Source organism: Acanthaster planci, linkage group LG17, assembly GCF_054643075.1.
Source record: "Acanthaster planci isolate LZ-2023a linkage group LG17, COTS_SCS, whole genome shotgun sequence".
Taxonomy (NCBI): Eukaryota; Metazoa; Echinodermata; class Asteroidea; order Valvatida; family Acanthasteridae; genus Acanthaster; species Acanthaster planci.
The window spans coordinates 12,927,119-12,950,544 of NC_141793.1; the positions used below are offsets into that span (position 1 = coordinate 12,927,119).

General features: G+C 42.2%; 5 protein-coding genes across 6 annotated transcripts; 2 read left to right on the plus strand and 3 right to left on the minus strand.

The window, feature by feature from the left end:
- Positions 1-758: 758 nt before the first annotated feature.
- On the minus strand, positions 759-6,376 carry LOC110973358 (uncharacterized). Of its 2 annotated transcripts, none has more exons than XM_022224103.2 (5): positions 6,141-6,376; positions 5,274-5,465; positions 3,905-4,224; positions 3,469-3,604; positions 759-3,220 (listed from the first exon to the last, which is right to left on the minus strand). In XM_022224103.2, the coding sequence occupies exons 2-5, from the start codon at positions 5,446-5,448 to the stop codon at positions 3,054-3,056; spliced, it is 798 nt and encodes a 265-aa protein (XP_022079795.2). In that variant the 5' UTR covers positions 5,449-5,465; positions 6,141-6,376; the 3' UTR covers positions 759-3,053. The 2 variants fall into 2 exon arrangements, with proteins under 2 accessions (XP_022079795.2, XP_087004445.1); XM_087148319.1 differs by having other exon boundaries at positions 3,081-3,220; positions 3,428-3,604.
- Positions 6,377-10,408: 4,032 nt separating this feature from the next.
- LOC110973512 (uncharacterized) lies at positions 10,409-11,803 on the plus strand. Its single transcript, XM_022224389.2, has one exon. The coding sequence runs from the start codon at positions 10,422-10,424 to the stop codon at positions 11,385-11,387; it is 966 nt and encodes a 321-aa protein (XP_022080081.1). The 5' UTR covers positions 10,409-10,421; the 3' UTR covers positions 11,388-11,803.
- Positions 11,804-12,205: 402 nt separating this feature from the next.
- Positions 12,206-16,937, plus strand: LOC110973530 (uncharacterized). The gene is made up of 9 exons (XM_022224412.2): positions 12,206-12,326; positions 13,031-13,170; positions 13,648-13,740; positions 14,080-14,218; positions 14,412-14,452; positions 14,565-14,634; positions 14,887-14,923; positions 15,157-15,211; positions 15,627-16,937. The coding sequence occupies exons 1-9, from the start codon at positions 12,290-12,292 to the stop codon at positions 15,792-15,794; spliced, it is 780 nt and encodes a 259-aa protein (XP_022080104.2). The 5' UTR covers positions 12,206-12,289; the 3' UTR covers positions 15,795-16,937.
- Positions 14,925-19,417, minus strand: LOC110973529 (coiled-coil domain-containing protein 89-like). The gene is made up of 7 exons (XM_022224411.2): positions 19,308-19,417; positions 18,365-18,837; positions 17,947-18,044; positions 17,725-17,861; positions 17,465-17,547; positions 17,097-17,190; positions 14,925-16,695 (listed from the first exon to the last, which is right to left on the minus strand). Exons 1-7 carry the CDS (start codon positions 19,398-19,400, stop codon positions 16,609-16,611), a joined length of 1,065 nt encoding a protein of 354 aa, XP_022080103.2. The 5' UTR covers positions 19,401-19,417; the 3' UTR covers positions 14,925-16,608.
- A 546-nt stretch (positions 19,418-19,963) lies between these two features.
- LOC110973324 (uncharacterized) lies at positions 19,964-23,269 on the minus strand. Its single transcript, XM_022224027.2, has 3 exons — positions 22,748-23,269; positions 21,885-21,975; positions 19,964-21,293 (listed from the first exon to the last, which is right to left on the minus strand). The coding sequence occupies exons 1-3, from the start codon at positions 22,904-22,906 to the stop codon at positions 20,320-20,322; spliced, it is 1,224 nt and encodes a 407-aa protein (XP_022079719.2). The 5' UTR covers positions 22,907-23,269; the 3' UTR covers positions 19,964-20,319.
- Between the last annotated feature and the right edge of the window lie 157 nt (positions 23,270-23,426).

Genomic DNA, 23,426 nt, shown 5'->3' on the forward strand with positions numbered 1-23,426 from the left:
GACTTGAAAATACCAGCTTTTTAAGTCGTGACTTGACTTGGACTCGCTTGCAAAAAATGATGACTGTGAATTGACTTGGACTTGTAAGAAATGACTTGTTACCAACCCAAGTCAGACGCTGCTCGACCGGCCCCAAATATTTTTTGGAACTCGCAACTCTGTAAGTTGACGCCTAGTTCTTTTTCCTTATTACAGCTGGACAAAATAATGTGCAGCTTGATTTGTACTTGGACAAAGAGACTTGTGACTTGACACGTGTTTAGACCGAATGACTTGCCCTGTGACCAAATGACTCCTAACCTGCCTTGGCTACTGACTTGTGACTTGACTTGGACTTGCAAAATATGACTTGCTGCCGCCTCGGGATTAGGGAACATAAAAGTGGTAATGACGGGAAAAATAGGAGAACGTGAGGCAGGAGGAAAGAGGGGCAGACAGGAACTAAGAGAGGACCGAGGCCCCTCTTTTGGCAACCAATGCTCCGACCTCTTTACAAAATTCCTTCTAAACCCCAACCACTCACCCAACCACCCAGGCATTTACATGTATTCTCCAAATGGGTGCAGAAAAAAGGCCAGGTGGTAATGAAGCAATACTTTTTCTAGCTGGTAGGAGATATGTCTTCTGCCACGACCGTCAAATATAAACTCGAGTACGGGTGGAATGGAGCAATTTTGCTTGTTGCAGCGCCCCCAGAGTTGGGGATCTCAACGTACCAATTAGTACAGTCGAAGGACAAGTGGCGCAATGCCATAGCATTGTTCGTAAAAACTGATTTATCTACTCATTATTAACACATGTTGCCATTCCAGGAGTGGTGAACAAGTCTAACTGTTAATTGTACTGATGCCAAGTAATCCACCTGCAAAACATGCTATTGATTGATCGTCTCAATATAAAATCATCGCGATTATTAATTGAATACTGACTAAAGGCCGGTCTACACTACTTCACACGAAAGCGAAGAGGAACGCGTGTTTGTGAGGGCAGACAGTGGAAGATTTGCGTCGCAAATTCGCAAAGTTGAACACATTTCATCTCAAGCGAAATTCGATACAAATTTTTCACGACGTCAAATTTGCTTCGCTTTCGCCTTCGCGTGAAGTACAACTGGCCTTTAGACAACGAAAGTTGCAGGCTATCTTTGGCGAATTATTCAAAGCAGAGATTAATTCAATAATTCTTAGAATTACTTAGTATACATGTAACTTCAACTTACAAAAGAGTGCAGATTATAAAAGAGTGGATTTTGAACATTTATAATCAGTGTTTGTTGGGGGTTATAGGCCCTCGGTTAAGTTTAATCTATTTCTCCACTATCTTGAGCTAGCGACGTTTTGTTTCACAAGAAATTGATAAACAAATAACTGTTTTTAAATGTGAGCCATGAGGACTTTGAGACTTTTATTTTAAGTTTGAGACTGTCAAATCCGACTTCAATTTTCCTGTGTCACCTCATTCAAATGACCAACAGGTACTGTCGGATTTTTACTGCATTAAGGATAAACCAACTTCACACTATGCCACAGATACAACTGTAACTTGGAAACATTCTTGGCACACATACCATTCAACACAGTATACATAAAAAGCATCAAGTTTCACTTCAAAACAGCAAGGTACATTTAGATTTGCTCTCATTCTAAAAAGTTGCAATTTAAGACATTTTGTTTAATAAAAGCGATGCTGCTACAGGTGCCTGCAGTCACGGTACACAACTGATGCAGCCAACATGTTCATATACTGTACATGAGTTTGTCATTGACAAACTTACAATATAGTGACCCTCACAGCATTAATAACCTCCCCTTCAAAGGTGTTACTTCAGGAAAAAATACTTCAAAATGCATGCAAAAATACCTTTAAGTATCAAATGTCTGTCTTCATACAGATGAAAATGTCTGTCTTCATACCGATGAAATTCCCCGCAAAATGTGCAAAAATGGAGCGCCTCCCGTTGTATCATTTCACAGCCGAGCATCACATGCACACCATGTGACACAAGCAATGCAGCATCGCACAGTATAATGCACATGTAAATCTGGTACCCAGTACCCCGGTGTTGAGTACTAACTCTGGTACCTGACCAGTCTGAAATCTCAGTTCACAGTTTGAAGATTGAGCATAGAAACATGTTACCACCAGACTATTCTTGGAAGATAACTGGTTAATTTTGCATTGTCGTCTGCATGTACTTCTGTCATGTTTAGACTCAATTTGTTGGATGATGATGCACTTTCCTATACCGAAACTATCATTACCATAGACTCCCGTGTAATTTCAAGCTATTGCCAAGTGATTCAGGTATGGCCTTATAAAAAAATTACCCAGTCTAAATTGCTAATGTAATCTGGCCAATATCATAATATGTATAATACAACAAAATAACCCCTTTATAAAAAACAATGCCAAAATAAGAAATCACCTTTTCAAATAAGGAAAATAACATTTGTAAAAACTGTTTCAATTTTTTGCAACGTCGACACAAACATTGTCAGATTGGAATTCCGGTTTAAAATTCAAGAAGAGCATACATATGAACCGAGGCCGGAAAGTGTACATGTGTATGTCCTATCCTTATGGATGCGTAATAATCGCTGTCTCCAGGTGTCTGTTATGCGGTCCATTTGACTTTTTGCCCCAATTTGGAGCAAGAGAGGGAGCAAGTTTTCTAGCAATGGATGCTCCTTTGGTCGGAACTGCTCTTCGCTGGTTCATGAATGACTATGAAATGCATGTGTTACCCGTTGCTACCAACTAAAATGAACTCTCCCGACCAACCTGGCTCTGTTCAACCAATGAAGGGTACTTCTGCTCAAGGCAGACCATGGAAATATGAATTTACCTATATTAAGTGACTTGATTAATCAGAAAAGAGTAACCCCTTTCTGTTCAAAGTCTCTCTATATTTTCGTATCTGCTTCAGGATTCTTTGCCTTGTGCTTGATGACACGGGCTTTGGAGGTAGTACATATCGTGCTTGTGTGACCATCCACATTACAGATCTCCTTGGCACCAGAGCCAAGTAAAGCTAAAACGGCTGTAAAGGTCAATTATTTACGGACGTGCATAACTACAAATTCACCAACATCGTGTATGTGCCCTGGCTGGTTTTTGTCCTCCAAGTCTAACAGCGCCTGGCGATACAAATCATCAAGGAACGCCTCCTGTTCCTCTGCCGGTATGAGACTCACAAACCCGAGTAGAGTCTTGGCAGTCACTAGAGGGAACAAAGAAGAATGAAATAAATTAACTTACTTCACGTAATATACGCTCTACTTCCTCTAAATTAATTTCAAGTTTGTATGTCAGGACTGAATTATAACAGGTCATCTTGCTCTAAAAATGAAAATACAAATTCGACGAAAGCCTGGAAATGCATACGTTGTCTACAAAATGTTACCGTATACATGAACTTGGTACGTACGAGCTCGATAGCATGGAAATTAAACAAAGTGGCAAACCTACATTTGAATTGCAGCTCGGACAGGGATATATGGTCAGTTGCGATTTCACAATTCACGCTGGTACAACCATACGTCTTCATCAGTTCATCGGTGTCTTTGATGGGCCGAGACCACCATCCAGCAGGTAACACGTATTGCTGCAAAGAAAACAATCGTCATGTCAAAGGGTCGTAACAAACGCCGACATCACGTAGGATGTCGAGACAAAGACGATGCGTGACGTCATTTCGCCTAAAAATAATTAAAAATCCGAAATCCGAAACTGCCAAAAATGTATTGGAAACTTCGTCTTAGGAAGCTCGTTCGGCGACCAACGATAACACTCTCTTAACACGAAAATCCAACGTACAAGTTACAAAACTATATGCATGCGTATAAGTTATTGGAAAAGAGTGGCGATGGCAGATTTTTAAAGGCTTGAAAATACATGTATTTACCTTGACGTATACACCCCACTTGGGATGGTTCTTAAGATGTAAAACAGTCCCCCTCACTGCGTGGCGGCTGCCAACATCGGTGCTGATGAGAATCAGACCCTCTCCTCCCTTTTTCAAACAGGCCAAGATGCCCTCCAGCGCTTTAGGCTGATCTGCCGACGGGATCCAGTGGATCACGAAGAAACTCACAACTTTATCGAATCTGTCTCGCCATTCTGGGTTGTCACCGACGGTCCTGGCATCCCAGACAACATACCGAATATTGGATGCCGAGTTGCTGTTTTGGGCCGTAGCTATCATTGCCTCTGAAGAATCGATACCTTAACAGATAATGACATCACGACACAGAGAATTGGTCTTGATATTCGATAACAATAATACCATTCATGTGCCATTGCAAAGAGTAACTGTTATTTAGACCACTATTTACAATAAAACATAATTTTCATAAGCTTTCGAATGGTACATATTACAAGTGTGTTGCTTCTTTGGTTCTCGAGTTATGTTCTGAAAAACACGGAGAAGTCATTTAAAAATATTTCCAAATAGGTCACTTGGGAGATATTCTGTGGTAAATTTTTCAACATTAGGGAGACATCGGTCATCAGGGAGACATTTCAATGTTCAAACAAGCAAAAGGAGGAACATTTTTATAGTCCACATTTTGAAAGATGATAGACTGGGGTCTGAAAGGAAAACATGCAAAGTTTGGTTAAGATCGGATTAGGGAATGTGGAATTATGGGACGGTAAAGTTTGAAAAATTTTGGGCACGTTCCTATGGGAATGTCTCCCAAGTGACCCATTTTCGGCAAAGAAAACTTATGAAATTCTCTTTCTGACCATTTCTCAAAAAGGCACTTTGAGACGTATTCGTGATTTTGATTTGCTGGGTCACATTTTCACTTCTGAATCCGGTCGATTCGCAGAAGTGCGCCTCCAAGAGTTTGCAACGCGTTGACCAATCACCGTGCGCGAAATCTGTCGACCCTTTCCAAACGCGCATTGGGTCTATGCGTTTATAATTATGTCTGTGGTTTCAACCATTGATCTCCATTATAATGGAAACTAATGGTTTCAACCACCAGTCTTGCGCATATCACCGTGATTTTAAAAAGTATGGGCAAAACCATGGATGGCTGCGCGTTCAGTGCGCAATATGTGCAACGCACTTACACTTATTTCGTGGTGTTGTTTAATGGGGTTTTTATGCCTATATTTGATATATATAAATTTTTAAATAAATATTTGATTTGAAAAGTCAGGCAGGAGGGGGAAAGTACCCCCCTCCACCCAACACTGGATACGCCTCTGAACCGCCTCTGAGTCTTATGAGGAATCCCAAAATTCTTATGACTGTCCTCGTGTACCTGTTACACTTTTGACCTTTGTTGCTATCGTTTTGGTCTCTTCTCCTGATCCACAGCCCACGTCCAGAACCTCGTCCCCAGGTTGGAAGGTAATTTTATCAATGTGTTGCATTATTCCGTTGTGTTGGGGAGTTCTACCGTCTTTACGGTAGTCGTCACTGGCCGAAAAATTCATGCTTCAGTTCTGACGCTCTGAAATAATTTAAATTTACTTTTTAGCAATAATTCTGACCAAGTAGGGGGCATATCAAAATTGCACTATCCAACCCGACCCAACCCAACCCAACTCAACCCAATCCAGAATTTACAAGTAAACGACAAGTAGGGCCTACAAGTCAAAATTTAACAGTATTTGACTGGCAAAAAAGTTCACCACACTTTCATTACTTCCGGATATAGGGCATGCCCTTTCTTTGTCACAGTTGTATATTGATCAAGTGTTGGTAACATTATTGCCTGGTGGCTAACAAAGCAAAACAGAATACTTCATTATAACGGTGATCTAAAGTCGTACGCAGCTATCGTCCCAAATACAAACGCTAAAGAAAAAACTCTTCTGGTAAACTGCCACAAATGAGTCAAAAGTATAGTTAAGGCAGAACAAGGCACTGATCAAGAGTGATATTTCTGCAAGTCTTATTTTATTTCAGGCAGCCAATCTTGAAAAAAAAAGTAGTGCTGAATGCAATGTAGGCCTACAGGACACAAGTCCTCGTACACTAGTGCGGGTAGTGGGCCTTTGCTTTCCGCTAAACCAAAACTGATCACATGTACTGTACATGTACATGTATATTGTGTGTGTGTGTATGCGTACGAACCCTCAGTAACCGAGAAACTTGCGGCTCTAGCTGGCCAAAGGGGACTTACCCGTTTTCAGACTCTCTCTTTTTAGCTTTTGCATAGAACAGCAAGAAACCAAACCCAATACCACTCTTCTACACAGCACGTTAAATGTCAGTGTTCGTCGTGGGGAGGGGCGCCATTTCTAATAAATGTACACGTAGTTGCTGCATATCGCGTCACGTGCCAAAGTCGAATGTCATGACCACATTGCCAGGGTCGTTTCATTGTACGCGTGCAGGGTACATACCCCTTGGTTGGGTTTATGGAGCGCCATGTTGCAACACGTACATGTACATGTACACATGTTCGATCGCACGTGTATTGTACATGTATCCCCACAGCAGGAGTGGCACAGTACTTCAGTTGAACGACCCCACACTGCATGAAAAATGCCGAGTTTGCTGGAATAGTACGTTTATGATTACGACAACACTGAGCGCGATGTCTTTCTGTTGCTCTTAGTTTAATTTCACGAGGAAGTGTTCCGTTTGACTACACTTCCTCTCCAGATTTTAACTTGAAATGGGTTTATTCCACAAGTTCACACCGATTGCTATATCTTTCTTACTATTACCATTCTTGTTACTATTCTTAGTATCCAAAGCCGTCATGGTTAAGAGCAAATTCAGCGACACCTTGCCTCGACTCTGGAGCAGTAAAGCAAGATAGAAAGGTGGATCAATTCTCAGCTTAAGGCACATAAAACTGGTAATGATGGACAAAATAGCAGAATGTGCGGCAGTAGGAAAGCGGGGCAGACAGGTAGGGCTACTAAGAGACTCGGAGGAACCAGAGTCCCACCCCCTTAACAAAATGCCTTCTACCCCAACCATTCATCCAACCACCTAGGCATTTTTCTCCAAATGGGTACAGAAAAAACAAGGCCAGGAGGTAAATTAAGCAATTTTTCTAGCTGGTAGGAGACATGTCTTCAAAACTACGACCGTCAACAACTTGAGCAAGGTGGAAAGGAGCAGTTTTGAGTGTTGCAGCGCCCCCAGAGTTGGGGATCTCAACATGTCAATTAGTACAGTCGAAGGACAAGTGGCGCAATGCCATAGCATTGTACGTAAAAACTGATTTTTCTACTCATTATTAACACATGTTGCCATTCCAGGAGTGGTGAACAAGTCTAACTGTTAATTGTACTGATGCCAAGTAATCCACCTGCAAAACATGCTATTGATTGATCGTCTCAATATTAAAATCATCGCGATTATTAATTGAATACTGACTAAAGGCCGGTTCATACTTCACGCGAAAGCGAAGAGGAACGGGTGTTTGTGAGGTCAGACAGTCGAATATTTGGGTCGCAAATTCGCAAAGTTGAACACATTTCATCTCAAGCGAAATTCGATACAAATTTTTCACGAGGTCAAAATTCGCTTCGCTTTTGTATTCACGTGAAGTATAACCGGCCTTTTAACTGCAGATTGTCTTGGATGAATTTAAAAAGCAGAGATTAATTCAATAATTCTTAATGTGTGCTTTTGAATCATTTAGTAATACACGTAACTTCAACTTACAAAAGAGTGCAGATTATTAAAGAGTGGATTTTGAACATTTATAATCAGTGTTTGTACGAGGGTTATAGGAGCTCGTTTCAATAAACTTTAGCCTACGTCACTGCCGTTTCAGGCTTCGTCACAAACAAAGGACTCTTACAAGGTTTGCTCCTTAAATGTATCAACCTGTGCGCCGTTTATTAACTGGTGCTGTTATTGGGAGTGGGTCGCACATGACGCGTGGATGTAACATCTTGCAGTGTCGTTTAATAGATCGCGTTTAAGCCTCTATTGTTTGTCTCGTTGGGCCTATTAGCAGCATCTGCAACCGTACCGTGTTTGCAAAAGGTATCACGACCAAACAAACCGATAACAGCGACCAAAGCGGTTGTATTCTCACCAATTGAGACTCTCATTGATAAAGAAAAACTCTGTTGACGTCGAGTGACGCTTCCGGGCAAAATGAACGTCTGGTTATGTGGAGGAAAGTTTACAAAATGGCTCATGAGGGTTGAAGCTAAGTAACGTCCTAGCCACTTGAAATTTCACAGAGTTTGAGCTGAGAAAATATGGTTTCAAATCTAATGCGATTTATCGACCCAAGTTTAAATATCCTAAATGTTTCGAAAGGAGCTTAGCACATAACTTCCAGAGGAACGATAAAAGCTTTTAAACTCCGTAAATAGGAAGGTCTGAAGTAACCTCGAGACTTTACCGTAAGCAGATTCGCTCATTGTTCCACTTGTAACTTCAATTTTTAGTCACTTTCTACAAAATAACCGATGGCTACGTCTGGTTCAGGTTTTAAGGAGATTATCTATTTCCAAGCTTTCAAACTGCAATAAGTCTGATTGTAATAAATATTCAAAAGCAGTTAAGAGAGAATTTCAATACATGAAAATTATGGAGGCATTTTAATAAGGCCGGAGCTTCGATAGACAAAAGCGCCTTGAGGATGAACATGTCAATACAACATACCAAGAACTAAGACAAGACAAAGACACAGATATATCAAAAGATCTCTGGCATTAAAAAAATACCAAAAATCGTGAATGGGGGAGTTATCTAACAGCAGAAAATTAAACTTTTCATATTGGTCAATTCAAATAGGCTCATGAAAAATTTTGGTCTTACACGAGTAACTTCATACAAATCCATTCAGGGACGTAGCCTATCGCATTATACGAAGATTTTGGGAAACAAACTTTAGATCTTTGTCATATTCCCTGCAACAGACTTCCACTCCACAGAAAACTGCAGTTACAATACTCAGACTGTCCAATACGGGCGATTCACAATAGTGCACCTCCAAGAGTTTGCAACGCATTGGCCAATCACGATGCGCAAAAACTGTCGGCCCAATGCGTGTTTGGAAAGGGTCGACAGATTTCGCGCGTTTTAATTGGCCAACGTGTTGCAAACTCTCGTGTTGCACTATTGTGAATCGCCTGTTTATCTCAAAGATGAACAAGGAGTAAAATTCCTCCCCTACACAAAAAGGGAAATGCGAAAAAATCCCATCGGCTTCAAAAGCCATCATGTAAGAAGTAGAAACCTTAAGTTGTACTTGGCTATATTTTTCCTGCTGGTGAAATTTTCTCACACAGTCTATTGTCTCACAATCGTAGCAAAGACACCACGCCAAGTCGTCAAGAGTCCTCTACACTCAATATCAAAGCAGTCTTCTCCCAGAAACATGGAATTAAGCCGCGTTTCCCAGGCACAAATTCAAGAGCCACTTCATTTTTCTTTGGTCTTTTGAAAGAGCTACATAACGGGCGGTCTGTTTTGTCTCAAGACTCAAAAAAAAAAAAACAACCCAACAAACAAACCAAAAAAAAACAAAACAAAACAAAACAAAACAAAACAAGAGAGAGAGAGAGAGAAAATCCCATGGGTACCCTGGAGGGCTAGAGACCAAATCTTGATGAATTTAGAAAAGCTTTACGGCTGGACCACTTGAGGACTGGAGTCGTGCTGATACACAAATGACCTTGGGCCGAGGTGTTAAGGGGAGAGTGGCGCGTCGCGTGCCGGCCACGCGCTGCTTGTTTGTCCACCCAATTTGGGGAAGAATTTGCACCGCTCCGTTAGCTTAGGAAATCCGCTAGTCCTTGGTGGGTAATTTTCAGCAAGTGAACACGGAGGTGTCTGAGAGTGAGGGGGGCGAAAATAAGGAGGGGTGGGCTCCAGGATGCCCCACCCCTATTGTTCCATGGACATGGCAGGGAAGCCAAGACAGACGGTGTTTGCAGATGAACTGTCGGCAAACAGCGGCACGCGACATCTGCTGCGAACCTGTTTTGTTTTGCGTAACACGGTTGGTCCTCTCATAACAACCCTGTGGTTTGAAAGAATTTTTTTGGGCAATTAAAGTGTGTTCGCTAAAACGCGTGATGTGCGATTTGAGGCGATTTCACCACGAGGAAGTTGTGGGCGTTCACTTCGACCAATGACGTAACATTTAAATCACGTCGGTGACCTGTGACGAAACAAGCGACCAATTCAATCAACGGTTATTTTTTCTTCTCTGAATCTGTTCTTAGAGCTATAAAGGCTTCGACTTATCAACTCATCGTATACCTAGAACGGATGTCATTACAACATAATGTGGGCCGGCGTGCCTGACGAAATAATTGGTTTAATCTAACATCAGTTGTTTTCAACTAAGCTTTTTCATACCAAAGACAATTTGCGTTTCTTCACATTTGTGGATTTCCACCATTAATGATTCACTGCACGTCGATTGAAGAATTTTGTCCAAGTGTTATTTTGTAAGTCTTGTGAGAAAAACAGTCAGATGGCTGTGAGTTTGGACCAAGACCCAGACGCCTTGCTGGATATCGTCCTGAGAATGGATACCAATGCAAACCACAGCAACAACGACGACCTCCTTGCCTCATCCTTCCAAGACACACAGACGCTCCACGGAGACCAGATGCCAGTCTTCACAGACTTGAGCAACAGTGTCTTCGATGATATAGATACTGGGCCTCAACTGACCGATTTGAACGGTCTGGTGGACATTGACAACCTCCCTCATGTCCCCTTCACTCCGGACACAGCGAGCCTTCCGCATAACCACCAGGGTAGCGATGCTACCGATCTGGGATGGGGACAGTCAAGCTTCTCGGCAGCCCAACACGTCATTCACCCCCACTCTCAAGCTACCACGATACAGGCGGGAACGCCCGCGACATCCTTAGCTGAACTCGTCCAACTTCCGCTTAACTTTCCAAAACTCTGTGTGAATGGCAGCACACACCAAGGGACTCTACCGAACATCCAGTTTATCACCATGCAGCACGCTAATTCGGACCGTCATCCACAGCCGAAGAACGGCCCTAGCGGCACGGCCAACCCGCCGCACAAGCCCAAAACACGCCGGCGAGTCACCACGGCCTCGCAGCGCAAGGCGGCCAACGTGCGCGAGCGACGACGCATGTTCAACCTCAACGAGGCTTTCGACATCCTGCGCAAGAGCGTACCGACTTTCGCCTACGAAAAGCGACTGTCCCGGATCGAGACTCTCCGCCTGGCGATGTTGTACATCACCTTCATGGGGGACCTTTTGAACGGGAAACAATCCGGTGACGGAAACCTCCAGAAACTACTGGACTCCGGGAACTTTGCCGGATTAACCAACTCCAACCCGGGCCCTGGACAGGCAGCGTGCCCTGGACGGACAGGTACCGTGTTGAACAGTGCGGCGTCACGGATGAACACTAGAACAGTGCTGCCTTCAGGAGGGATAAATGGTTCTTAATCTATGTACAAAAATTAAGATCGTCACTTTGTTTCAATTCTGATATGATCTTAACTGTGCTTTAATTACCTCGTAAATTTAAGCAACTTTTCCTTGTTTCATGTGACGAGAAAGCTTAAGGGAGTGAGCACAGACGTTTTTATTTCAAAGGAAGACACTTGTGATTGTGTAAAGTTTAAACGAACCTTTAGTTCAATCAAGTAACAATTTGCTCAATTTATTCTTTGTTTAAAGTAAGAATAATAAAGATTATGAACTCTTGCTGTTAAGATAGCCGTGGTGCTTTCAACATGCATTTGACATGTCCGAATTCAGCAAATCAACTGAAGTGTTACAGCTAACTATCCTCCTTAAAAAGACCTCAGATTTACAAAAAATTCGCCCAATTCAATTTTCTAAATCAAGCACTGTTTTCCCCCAAATTGCTAGTGCGATCTGCAGTTAACTTAGTTATGAACTCTGGGTTTACTACAGCCTCGATAAACAGTTATACAAAGCGTGAATACGGCCATTTTTTAATAAATATAATACATCCCTGAATTAGTTCTTTCCCTGCCCTGTATACCCTCATTAATTTGTTCCATAATGCGGTGTTCATGTCAAAACAGGATAAAGATTCCATTGATGCAGAGGACAAACAAAACTCGGGCTTATCCCCAGTGACTGCACCGGCTAGCAGCTTCCGTAGACACACGTGTTATTGCTAGTCGCAACCATGTCATTTCTGCGCAGCCATGACGGGGCTTTTTTTAATGGCGTGCGCCAAGGAAATTGTTTTTAGTGCTGGTATGCGTTTTGCGTTAGAAGCACAACCAGTTGGAATGATCACTTGCACACGATACACAACTCGCATCGGCCATTTTACATACGGGCAAGCGTATTGTTCTTGATGTGAAACCACCATGACGTCTTTCACAGGAAAAGTAGCGCTTATTACAGGTAAAAATCTTTCAGTAAAAATTTACATGACTTGAAGATTATTGATGTCGGTGAAGTCAAGACTCAACGCATCATTTGGTTGTGAATTTTCATAGAACTTTAATTTTAAGCGGAAAGTCATTTTCTGTACGGGAAAAGGCAGCAGCCACTCGGGTTTTGGTAATGACAAGCACAAAACATCGCTCGATTTGCTTAGGAATTCTCAGAGGAAAGATGCGTACGGGCGTCACTAAGCCCAGGTGGACTCCCTGGCTGTACTACGTTACGGTAAGGAAGACTGGCGTACAACCTAGGATAGGGCGTCACTAGGCCACCATACTACGTTACAATAATTAAGACTGGCGGCCATTTTAAATGGGGAGGGGGTTGTTAGCATGAGATTTGCCAAAGGACCATCAGCAGGCTTCATAAGTGAAATGGTAGTCTGATTCCCCAACCTGATGCATACTTACCCCTTTCCCTTTTCCCCAGCGCTTTTCCATTCAAGCAGACACCATGGCATTGCGATTTTGCCCACAAAACTTGCCAGGTGTGTCCCCCCAACACACACACACACCACCCCTCTAGCGACGCCAATGATAATACGCAGTCTTTGCCTTAAAGTCGGCCAAATTATATTTCTTTTTTCAGAAAAATTATCATACGGGATTTACTTTTTCGGAAGGTTGTAACGGTTTCTATATTATTCCTATCTGCGTTATCAGGAGCGACTTGTGGTATTGGCGAGACCACGGCTAGACGTTTAGCATCGGCGGGTTGTCTCCTGGCAATGACCGGTAAAGATCAAGATGAACTGATGGAGCTAGCCCGGCAATGTCAGAGACTAGGTGCTTCGGAACATCAGGTGAACGTTGTCCAAATGGGGTGCTTGTAAGATACTGATTACTGTCCCCGAACAATCGAGTTATACCGCCTTGAGCAGAAGCACTCCCTCATCGGTTTAAAAGAGCCACGTTGGTGGGAAGTGTTTGTTTTGTGGGCAGCGACGCGACCGCAGTGCATACATTTCCGATGCATAGTCGTTCGTGAACCAGTAAAGTGCAGTTCTCACCAAAGGAGCCTTCGTTGCTAAGGATATTGCGCCCTCTCTTGGTCCCACTCGGGGAGTATAGTGTTGTAATGAATCATGAAAAAAAAGTATAACTCACAATGGAAAATGCGAATGTATAATGAAACACCAATTGCCAGAGTAGAAATTTTTCGCATCGTCCCTGGTATTAATTAATTTCCTCTGAAGAAGTTTTGAAGACATGTTTTATATATCGTCCTGTCTATTACAATACGTATAATTTAGTTCACTATTTTCCATGTTTGAAAACAGATTTTGCTTCTTGCTGGTGACTTGACGGAAGATCAAAATGTCGAGGAGGTTGTGACGCGAACGGTGGAGAAGTTCGGTCGATTGGATATTCTGGTACGTGGAAAAGGCTCATTTTCCACTGTAAAACCAATAGATTCAGCAGGGATTGTCTCAGATATATATTCGCTGCATGATCAGAGACAGGTTTTAGAATTAACTTTATTACTTAAGAAATGATTTTGGCAAGTTCAGAGCGATTACAAAGTTGCAGTCTGGACGATCCTTGTACAGCAAAACTCAGTAACATGTTGAGGCATACACTAGCAACTACGCTTAAATAACGATAGTCTACTCTACAAAATCAATGTAAATTTTTGTGTCTCGTTCAGAGTTGATTGACGAGGCAACAATCTCAGAAAACAGAACTTTTGATTCGTCATTTCTGTTCATAAGGTTTATAATCTCAGCTGGAGCAGCATGCTTGGAGCGGACAAGGCGCCATCCTTGATGTTCGACAAAGCGATTAAGCTGAACGTGCGATCTGTGTTCTACCTGACCAAGTTATCAGCGCCGCACCTTACAGCCACCAAAGGTGAACTAAGCGTCGCGATCTTGTAAGCTGTTACCGTCATGGGCACGCCTGCTAACCGGACCTTAATTCTTTGAGAGCCTGAAATGACGATTTGTGGGACCCTGAATAGCAGAGTTTTGACTTTGTTTTTCTGTAAAAGGTTATGGGGAAATCTGTTTGTATCCCTACTTTTTCCGTTTCGTATTTTTTTCAGGTTGTATTGTGACCAACTACAATGTTCCGAGCTTCATTTCGGTGAGTTTGCGCAGAATAATGTAACAAGTACATTACAAAACAGGGGGTTTATTCAAATCGCAACCAAGGCTCACGTTTTGTACCCTGGTATCGTTTTCTTTATGCATTACAGAGCACGAACAAGATGGTTTACAGCATGATTAAACTGGCATTAGATCAGTTCACGAGAAGTACTGCAGTTGGTAAGCGACTGACGATAAGTCTGCAAACTAAGAAGCCAGAATAAATAAAGGGGATAATCAAATGATGAAATGGCGTGTAGAAACTAGACAACAAAGGCGTGGAAACTAGACCTCCCTTCCCCTGAATGGAACAGAAAAAAGAGAAAACTGAAGCCAAAGTGAGACTGAACAGGGCACGAGACACTTCACCAGAAAGAGTACACAAGAAATCAAACTTGAACCAAAACAAATGGTCAATTCTGTCTGTTTCAGATCTCGCTCCCCAGGGAGTAAGAGTAAACGCAGTCAAGTAAGTACACGTATTGTCTTTATTGCCTAACTCTGTTTCTCTTTATGCAGATATACAATTAAATATACAAAATCATTTAAATTCCTCTCTACAAAAACCTAACAATGACTTTATCATGCAATAAATATTGCTTTTGGAAAAACTGGTTATACATTTGCCGCCAGTACATACAGTCCAAATGTACAACTTGAAACTTTTTGAATTTGAGAATGCCTTTCCTTTGCTCCTTGTAGCCCTGGTGCGGTTACTGATTCAGCAACTTCCCTGAATGGACACAGTCCTTCAAAGGTAAGCTGGAACGTTTCACGAAGACTTTCTTTCTCAGATGTCTTTTGACACACAGGACATGGTGACCAGTTTGATGAGACTTAATCCATCCAATCTTACCTTTTCCAGACAAACTAGGGGGTAAGGTAGGTTTCAGAATTTTCGCCGACATGAAATTGAATGTAGGACAAAGTGGGTTTCCAAAACTGGCAGTGAAAAAATTGCAGTCTCATTGCTTCTAAAAGCATGCTCTGAGTGCAAGGAATCACTATTGAACGTTCTGACGACGATAAAAAGAGCCAAATTTCGTAACTCTGCAGATGCATTTTCTGTTTTCTGGAACCACACAAGCTTCAAGAGTTGTAGCCTTTTCCAAGCTTGGACACACATCCGTTACGAGACATTTAATTTTTGTCTGAATTTGATCGAATATTAGATGAAGCATGGCAGCAAGGAGGAGCACCCCCTGGGAAAACACAGTAAAGACAAGGAGGTGGCTGCAGCTATTGGCTTCCTGGCATCACATGATGCTGCAATGATCACGGGGGAGCTCCTCACTATAGACAGCGGAAGACACGTACAGCCCAGAGCACCAAAGTACTGACATTAACATTTTGGATTGGAAATGATGCATCATATTTGTTTGCTTGCCATGTAAACTGCCATATTTCAGGGCACATGTAGGAGCATTACGGGACTCATGCCTGCTTCCTTCAAATGCAAACTAAGAACTGTCTGTCCACTATAAAAGCACCACAATTTACTTATTCCAAAAATATGACATATGCACTGGACAGCAAAAGAAACTTGCCACTTCTGTCAAAGGCCACACATAAAAATTCACCCCATAGAAATAAACAATTTTTGTACACAGGTATGCTGCAATGCCCCTTACTTATCACGTGCCCAAAAGCAAGAGATTATCTTTATAACAAAGAAGAAATTGACATGCACATGACAGAAGTGGCAAGTTTCTTTTGCTGTCCAGTGTAGTTTAAAAAATGGGAAGATGTATGGATGAGTCCTAGATGTTATCAAAAGTTGACACAGAAAAAAAGGGAAATCAAACAGTAATTTGATTTTGTGGGTTATAATATGAAGCAATTTTGTGACCCATTTACAACACTGAAACAATCTTTATCCCAATAAACATCTTCAATTCTGATAAGTAATGATTTCTCGGTTTTTCATTGTGTCGTATCAGAAACCAGACTATCCAGAATGAGACATGTTTACCAATTTCAGGAGTGAAGTAAGACAAAACTGGTAGAACATCTTTTAGGTGTTTCCAAGGAGCTCAGAAGTTATAACTTGTGATGATATTCTTCTCAAAAAGCTCAGCAAATATACAGCATCTCTTTGTTTGGGGCAAGGGTTGAAGTTGTTACCTTGGTTACCAAGGACTTGATCACTTGTTGCTAGGATACCAGATTGCGGAGTTGTGCATTCAGCGATCTCTCTTTGGCCAGCAGGCTGCTACTATGCTTCTTGTAAGCTTCGTACTCCTACAAAAAAGCAGGAATTTGTCTAAGTTTACCATCATGGTTTAATTTACAGCAGACTTAGTTTGTAACTGTGGTGGAAAGGGAAATCTGTTCAACTGAATAAGTGCTAAATTCAGCTTAGACATTATTTCATTAACTACTTGTAGTTTCAATGGAATACGTGATGGCTCTGTTGGTAAAATTCTCCTGCTTAATTCTCTGAAAATGTGACTTTGAATAAATGGGGGCTATCACCAAGTGTCTATGGATGTGTTTGAAAGTCCTGACTATGACTGGCAGTGACACGTATCTATGGAAAGTGTATACAGCTGTCTATTAATGGTGCTCATAGGTGTGTGTGTGTGATTTCAAGCCGCAGCCATTCAATTTGGAACAGCTAGAATCCATGGCTTAGGGATTACCATGTGGATTTGCTTGAGTGTCAACTCAGCTTGCTCCTTCTCATCCTTCAATCGGATCACTTGGAGGTTGGTGGAGACCAATGCTGCATCCCGCCTTCAAGACAAAAATATCAAGAGAATGTGAGATTGGTTTCAACTTGGATGAATATTTCATGCTGTATAAACAAATCTCTGGAATACTTCAGAACAATTTATGCGCTGTTGTTTTTAGTCCATGAATTCAAGCCCTTTCAGCTGTCTGAAATTCCCAACAAATCCTCTGTTACTGGGTAACTTTTTCAATACCAAAATCAGACAGTTGCATTCCATGTTGTTGTAAGGCCCTGAATCCTAGACAGACCTTCATTTGGAAGATTTGAACAACTCACTCAAATTTGTCTTCCATTCTCTGGATTTCTCGTTGTGCCTCAGCCACCTTGTTCTGAAGTTCTTTGATTTCACGCTGCTTGTCCTGAACCAGAGTGGGTCAAGATGAAGAACAAATTCCAGAAACAGAGAAAACTTTTGTTTACATGCGCGTCTAAAAACTCTGAAATATTTTAATCGCCAGGAATAAACGACGCCCTCTATTGAACAGTTTCAATCACCAGAAACAAACAGCGCCACCACCGGCACCATTCCAACCTACCTGTATAAGTCTGCCCCTGTGCATGGCCAACTCCAGCATCTCGTCTTTCTCCTTGGCAAGTCTCTCCAGCTTGAGGGCCCTGTTGGCATCGGCGTTCTTGAGATTCTCCGACTGCTGCTGCAGCTGTGATTGGGTGCCTGTGAGGCAAGGGCAGAAGTGTGACAGACGAGCTGGAGAGCTTGAAGGAAACCCTTTAATTGGTCATTTTCTGAGTTTCATTACCTTTCAGTTTCCTGTTTGTGTCGTCCAGTTGACTCTTCAAGTGTTTGATTATCCCGTCCATTTCTTGGCTCTTTTCATGATGTTCAGTCTGCAGTCGGCTGAAAAGGAAATTACGGTACGGAATTTCATCATTGAGAAAGAAAAGTTTATTAAAATTGTATACACATTGGTGCCAAAGGCATGACCTTGAGTCACCTTCTTCTGACAAATTGCGGTAAGATGCCTTGCTCAAGAACAGAAGATCCTAAATAAAGCCAAAAAGTGAAATCAGAGTACTCACAAGGCTCAAGCAACTCTAACGTGATAATGTGACACCCAAATTAATCAGTTCAATCTTTCCCCTTTTGGAACTGATTGTTCTGATCGTTCTTGTGGATGTCTGATCAACCAATTGTGGATCAACTAATACATTCTGTACCTGATAAACTGATTGAGTTCCTTGCATTGCTCTTTCAAACTGGTCACTTGTTTGTGTAGTGAGTCTATCTTCCCATCTTTCTCCACAAGTGGAGCTGAGAATAGTCTTGAATTCTCATCCAGGAGTCGCAAGTTTTCCTGTCTGAGTTCCTCATTCTTTTGTTTGTAATCATCCTTGATACGTATCATCTCTTCATGGTTCTCAGCCAGCTCGTGGAATCTTTGCTCTAACTGATTTGACTTTTTGACCTCGGCTTCAATGATCTCTTGGGCATTGTCACGGAACATTTCCAGGTCACGATTGATGCGCTCCAGGGTCTGGGTTCGGGTCAAAGCCTCATCCGCTCTCTGCTTGAGGATACAGATCAGTTGAGACTGTTCGTCAATGCGTGCCCGCAGCATAGCTGTCTCCGTTTTGTCATCTCTTGTTAATTTCTTGAGCTTGTCCAAGTTTTCTTGCATCTCATCAACATCCTGCAGATTTGTAAGGAGACATGGTCACATGGAAAATGCATCACTTCTATTAGTAGAAAGCTCTACCAAAAATGGGAAAAATGATTGTCATGGCGGCCCAGCATCATCAACACTGAAAAATGCCCCGGCATGAAGTGGTTAACAAGGTTAAATAACTGTTATATGACACTATTTCTGGAAATATTTTAGCCGATGGCAGCGGTACTGTTGGGCGCATTCGGCCGATCTGCACAATCTCCTGATCGCTTTGAGCGATTAGTCGATCATGCGACATGTGCAATCTTATGCCAGTGCATGAAATTTCTGCTCGAGTCTACATTTTTCGAGAGCATAGCCATGGTCACGTCAATCATCCATAAATGATAAAGACTGCATCCTTTTGGGAAATAATATTCCACAAGATTTTTTCGTTATCTGCTAATCCCATTAGCATGCGACTGTAACAGTTTTAATCCTATGATGTTGCTTACCTGATTGCTAGCGGAAATCATCATTTTAAGCTCTTTTGCAGTTCTACCACTGGACGACGCCATCTTGACATTGTTTACAACGTACATATACATGTTGACTAGACAACAACAATTCACAAGAGGGCGCCAACACTTTTGCGCTGGCACGAGTTTTGAACGTGCACATTTGAGTCATACGGACGTGCCTAGCCTGCACTCACATTAGGCCTGCATTTTTAAGCATTTTTTCCGTGCAGGCTAGCCCCTGAAGACTTATCCTGGTATCCCTCTATCCGATCACTATCAAACTTTTCACTTGAAAGTAGAGTTCTACCATTGGGTTCCAAGTGGGAAAAGTGCCTATTCAACATCTCCAGCGTAAAACTTGCACCCTAATTTCTCAAGCCAAGCCGAATATTCATTTCGATTCTCCATTAACTTTCACGCTAATTTATTTGTACTTTCCGATAATGCGCTGATCTGTTAACAGAGGATTTTGATCTTCCAGCAGCGCAACTGCCTAAAAATCTTGTTCTATCTCCCCAGAACCCTAACAATGCATCAATGTAACAGTAATCTTTACGTCCATACTAACAGAGAAAGTGAAAAATGATGAAAGGTTTATCCTTCAAGGCTCCAAGAAGCCAACGATAAATAAAACAATTACAACACAAAAGTTGTAAGAGCTATTCCGGTCCAATCTTTCAGGTACATCATCTTTATTATGATAGTATGTAACAATGAAAACAGTTATGCATTTAGTAATCCTCGGGTTGTAAAATGCTCTCAAAGTCCTCACCCACACGGTCTTTTTAAAAAGGTTAATTGTATATGTAGTCACACTGCACGAGCTGGTCGCGTTCCGGGCTACTGAAGTGAAGATTTTTTGGGGGGACAACCAAGAAAAGTGAATGCACTGTTATTTGGCTAAATCACAGTTAGTTTCCATGTCTTAATTCAAAGCCAGATTCCATTAGTCCTGTGACATCGGCTAGTTTCGGGGGTAGAGGCAGGCAATTCGGTGTTTCCTTATCTACAAGAGCCAGAGTTGACATTGCTCAAACATCTTCTTCTTCAATTCATGTCCCGCCAAATAAGCAGCGTGAAGCAGCACTGTCTCGGCTGTGTAATTGTGGCATTTCTGCGTTTTGAGGTAATACCTTGCGCAGGGAAAGTTCTCGTGTGTCAGCTGCCTGACACGAAGCCCACGGGCGCGCATCTGTTTGGAACGAAGAATTCCGTTCATTACAATTTGGTCAATCTTCAGAATCTTCCGTTTCGCATTGGTTGCCATGGTTTGTGTCCATCGTTTAAGGAATTCGATGGCGGCCTTCGTGGGTTTGTAGAACCCAATGCCCGCATTTAAAGCGTTGTAATAGTCTTTCGCAAACGCGACATCGAAATTGCCTTGGAGGTAAGGAAAAGGGTCCTTAAACCAGTAAGAGTCACTGTCTACGAAAAACACTTCGAAACCCTTCTGTAAGAAATCCAGAACATAAGCAGGCCTCCGGTTGATCAACTGCTTGTATCCCTTGGAATTGTAATCAAAAGCGTCTTGTTTCTCGGGCATGCTCTTTAAATCTGGAGCCTTCATGACGTGTACTCCTGGTTGGTGAATGGAGAGATTGTTAAATGATACCAGATCCTCGGTGATTATGGTAACGTTCAGATGGGAGCCGGCCTTCTTCATGCTCCGCAGCAAGTTCTCGGTGAAATCCACAAAGCCTTGATTGGTGACTAATAGAACGATTCTAGGTGGCTCGCCGGATGGTCCAACTCTGTGACTGGATGAGGCTAGACCTGGTTTGGTTGATGGCTGCCATGAAGAATCGTTGCTGGGACTGCCTAGCTCTCCGAACTGCGATGCATCATTGGATAGAGACTGGTTGCCCGCAGCCAATGGTTGTGATGAGATGTGACGTAGGCTGTCATGTGATCTTTCGAATAGTTGTTTTAATTGTGGCTGCTGGAAGCTTGTGCTGAAAGACGAGTTGCTCATCAAGCTTGCTAGGGGATGAAATAGATGGGCACTGACTTAATGTTTAATTTTTTTGATCTGGGCATTTTAAAAGCACCCCAATCTGCTGCATTATTTGGTAACTTGCATTCTGATTGTGAATGGTAGCTTTCTACAAGTATATAAAAATAATGTCTGATTTTTATGGGAAGTGTGACATTCAGTCTACAAATACACAGTGAATGAATGGGAAAATTGTAAGAATAATTGTTATTTTCATGAGGTAATAGACGACAAGTTCCAGTCCACCACGACCGTGGTTTCCATTTACCATGGAATGGAACTGTTATTTTTGTGGTGCAGCTGTACCCTGCGATGGGACAAAATCATTCAATGACAAGTGATCAGCAAACCACCAATGAGACGACAGAGCTATATTCAGGCTGATAAAGTTTTATTTGAGGGGTGGAGTATGCTAGTTTTCAAATCCGGCAATCCATTTAGCTTATGAGAGCTCTTTTGACGCTGATTTCCACAAAGAACACTTTACACATCTTCGTATTACATAATTTGTCAAGTACTTACCACTTGCCAACATCGTATTACATAACTTCGTATTACATAATTTGTCAAGTACTTACCACTTGCCAACATGAAAAATACAGAAGCTAATATCAAATAAGCAGTATTCCTCGGCTGGAGAAGTCTTTCCCCCATGAAAGGATAGCACAGCTGTGGTTAAAAACAAATATAAAATAATAAACTAATAAAACAAAACACACAAAACAAAAACAAAATACTCTCTCCTGAAAATGAACAAATTAATCTGGCATTAAATTACAAGTTATTTTGCTATTCTTTCGAGGGGACCCAAATTTTCTGTCGGCTTGGGAAAGGGTCCTGGTCTACCCCCCTCCCTAATCCAATCATCTCCAGCAATTATTTATCCTTGCATTGACAGCCCCTAACATGGAAAAGGATGCCAGCAGAAAATAAAGAAGTGATGCACATCTCAAGAGGCCACTTTTGGAAATCCCATTCCATGGGACCTTATTCATGAGTTGGATATATGGAAATTGAAAGCGAGGTTAACTTTTCATTTTTGGAACTTGAAAGCATCAAACTTCCTTTCAAATTAGTACCTGTCTACTCTGATGATTAATTTCATATTTATGATAAAACATTCCTCAGTGTTTTACGCCAGATTGGAAACAATTGAAAGGGAGGCTTTGAACCTAAATGGAGTCTAAAAATAGTCTGATACCACGCCATTAAACAATTAATTACATCGTGAATGTTGAGTGAAACAGGAAACACATTTTGAACCCACGGGATCGGAGCAGAATGAGATGGAAGACACAATGAAACAGAATGAACAGCAAAAGGCTCTCTTTTGAGGGGGAAAAAAGTGGTGTCAGGTGGCCTACTACACACCCTTCCCTACTATCCCTTCCCTGCTTGACTTGCTTTTCAAGGTAATCTCAGAACACAATGCAAAAAGTACCTTTGAGAGCGCAGCGTAAGGCATGGATCGCCAACTACTAGAAACCTGTACATGGGGCGTTCCAACCGTTCCTCGTAGTCCCTCAGAAAGAACTCCGCGCTCCTGGCTGATTTTGTCCACTCGATTCCTTCGCGGAAAATATGGCGGAGGCGTTCGCATTTTGTCGTGTAATTACTGTTCTGGATATGAAAGCTGTAGGCGTTTGATGGCATACGGAACTAGGAATAGGTCTAATCATGGAGGTAGAATCACAATGATCTAATACAGTGTAGAGAGACATACAGGCTTGCGTTTAGTGCTTGCAGGCGTAAGCATACACACTCCTACTCCACTTTTCTCTGTTCAGTTATGTAATCCACTTTCCTCTGTTCAGTTATGCATAACTAAGCAGTCTTCCTGATGATCCCGCGAGCTATAAAGTATGTGTACTATTTACGACACACATTTCGCTCTCTCTTTAACCTCCCTCAAGGCGATGCAACTACACGACGCGACGGCACGACGGCTCCCTTGCGTCGTGCCGTCAGGTCGCACCGTCGCCTTCTTGCCATTACTTTTGTACACACACGTCGTGCCGTTGCCCGTCGCGTCCGTCGTGCTGCCTTAGGTCCTTTCCATGTTGCATTTTTTGCCTCTTAAACGTCACCCCTTCCGTCGCCCATCGCGTCGTACCGTCGTG

Coding starts and splice junctions, on each gene's coding strand:
- LOC110973529 (XM_022224411.2), bottom strand. CDS start 19,400: ATGTATATGTACGTTGTAAACAATGTCAAGATGGCGTCGTCCAGTGGT. Junction 17,862..17,946: donor CACAAACAGGAAACTGAAAG/GTAATGAAACTC, acceptor CTTGCCTCACAG/GCACCCAATCACAGCTGCAG. Junction 17,191..17,464: donor AGAATGGAAGACAAATTTGA/GTGAGTTGTTCA, acceptor TTTGTCTTGAAG/GCGGGATGCAGCATTGGTCT.
- LOC110973324 (XM_022224027.2), bottom strand. CDS start 22,906: ATGCGAACGCCTCCGCCATATTTTCCGCGAAGGAATCGAGTGGACAAA. Junction 21,976..22,747: donor CTTACGCTGCGCTCTCAAAG/GTACTTTTTGCA, acceptor TTTTAACCACAG/CTGTGCTATCCTTTCATGGG. Junction 21,294..21,884: donor ATTTTTCATGTTGGCAAGTG/GTAAGTACTTGA, acceptor TTCATCCCCTAG/CAAGCTTGATGAGCAACTCG.
- LOC110973530 (XM_022224412.2), top strand. CDS start 12,290: ATGACGTCTTTCACAGGAAAAGTAGCGCTTATTACAG. Junction 13,171..13,647: donor TAGGTGCTTCGGAACATCAG/GTGAACGTTGTC, acceptor GTTTGAAAACAG/ATTTTGCTTCTTGCTGGTGA. Junction 14,635..14,886: donor CACGAGAAGTACTGCAGTTG/GTAAGCGACTGA, acceptor TGTCTGTTTCAG/ATCTCGCTCCCCAGGGAGTA.
- LOC110973358 (XM_022224103.2), bottom strand. CDS start 5,448: ATGAATTTTTCGGCCAGTGACGACTACCGTAAAGACGGTAGAACTCCC. Junction 3,605..3,904: donor AGTGGGGTGTATACGTCAAG/GTAAATACATGT, acceptor TTTTCTTTGCAG/CAATACGTGTTACCTGCTGG. Junction 3,221..3,468: donor GTCCGAGCTGCAATTCAAAT/GTAGGTTTGCCA, acceptor TGTTCCCTCTAG/TGACTGCCAAGACTCTACTC.
- LOC110973512 (XM_022224389.2), top strand. CDS start 10,422: ATGGCTGTGAGTTTGGACCAAGACCCAGACGCCTTGCTGGATATCGTC.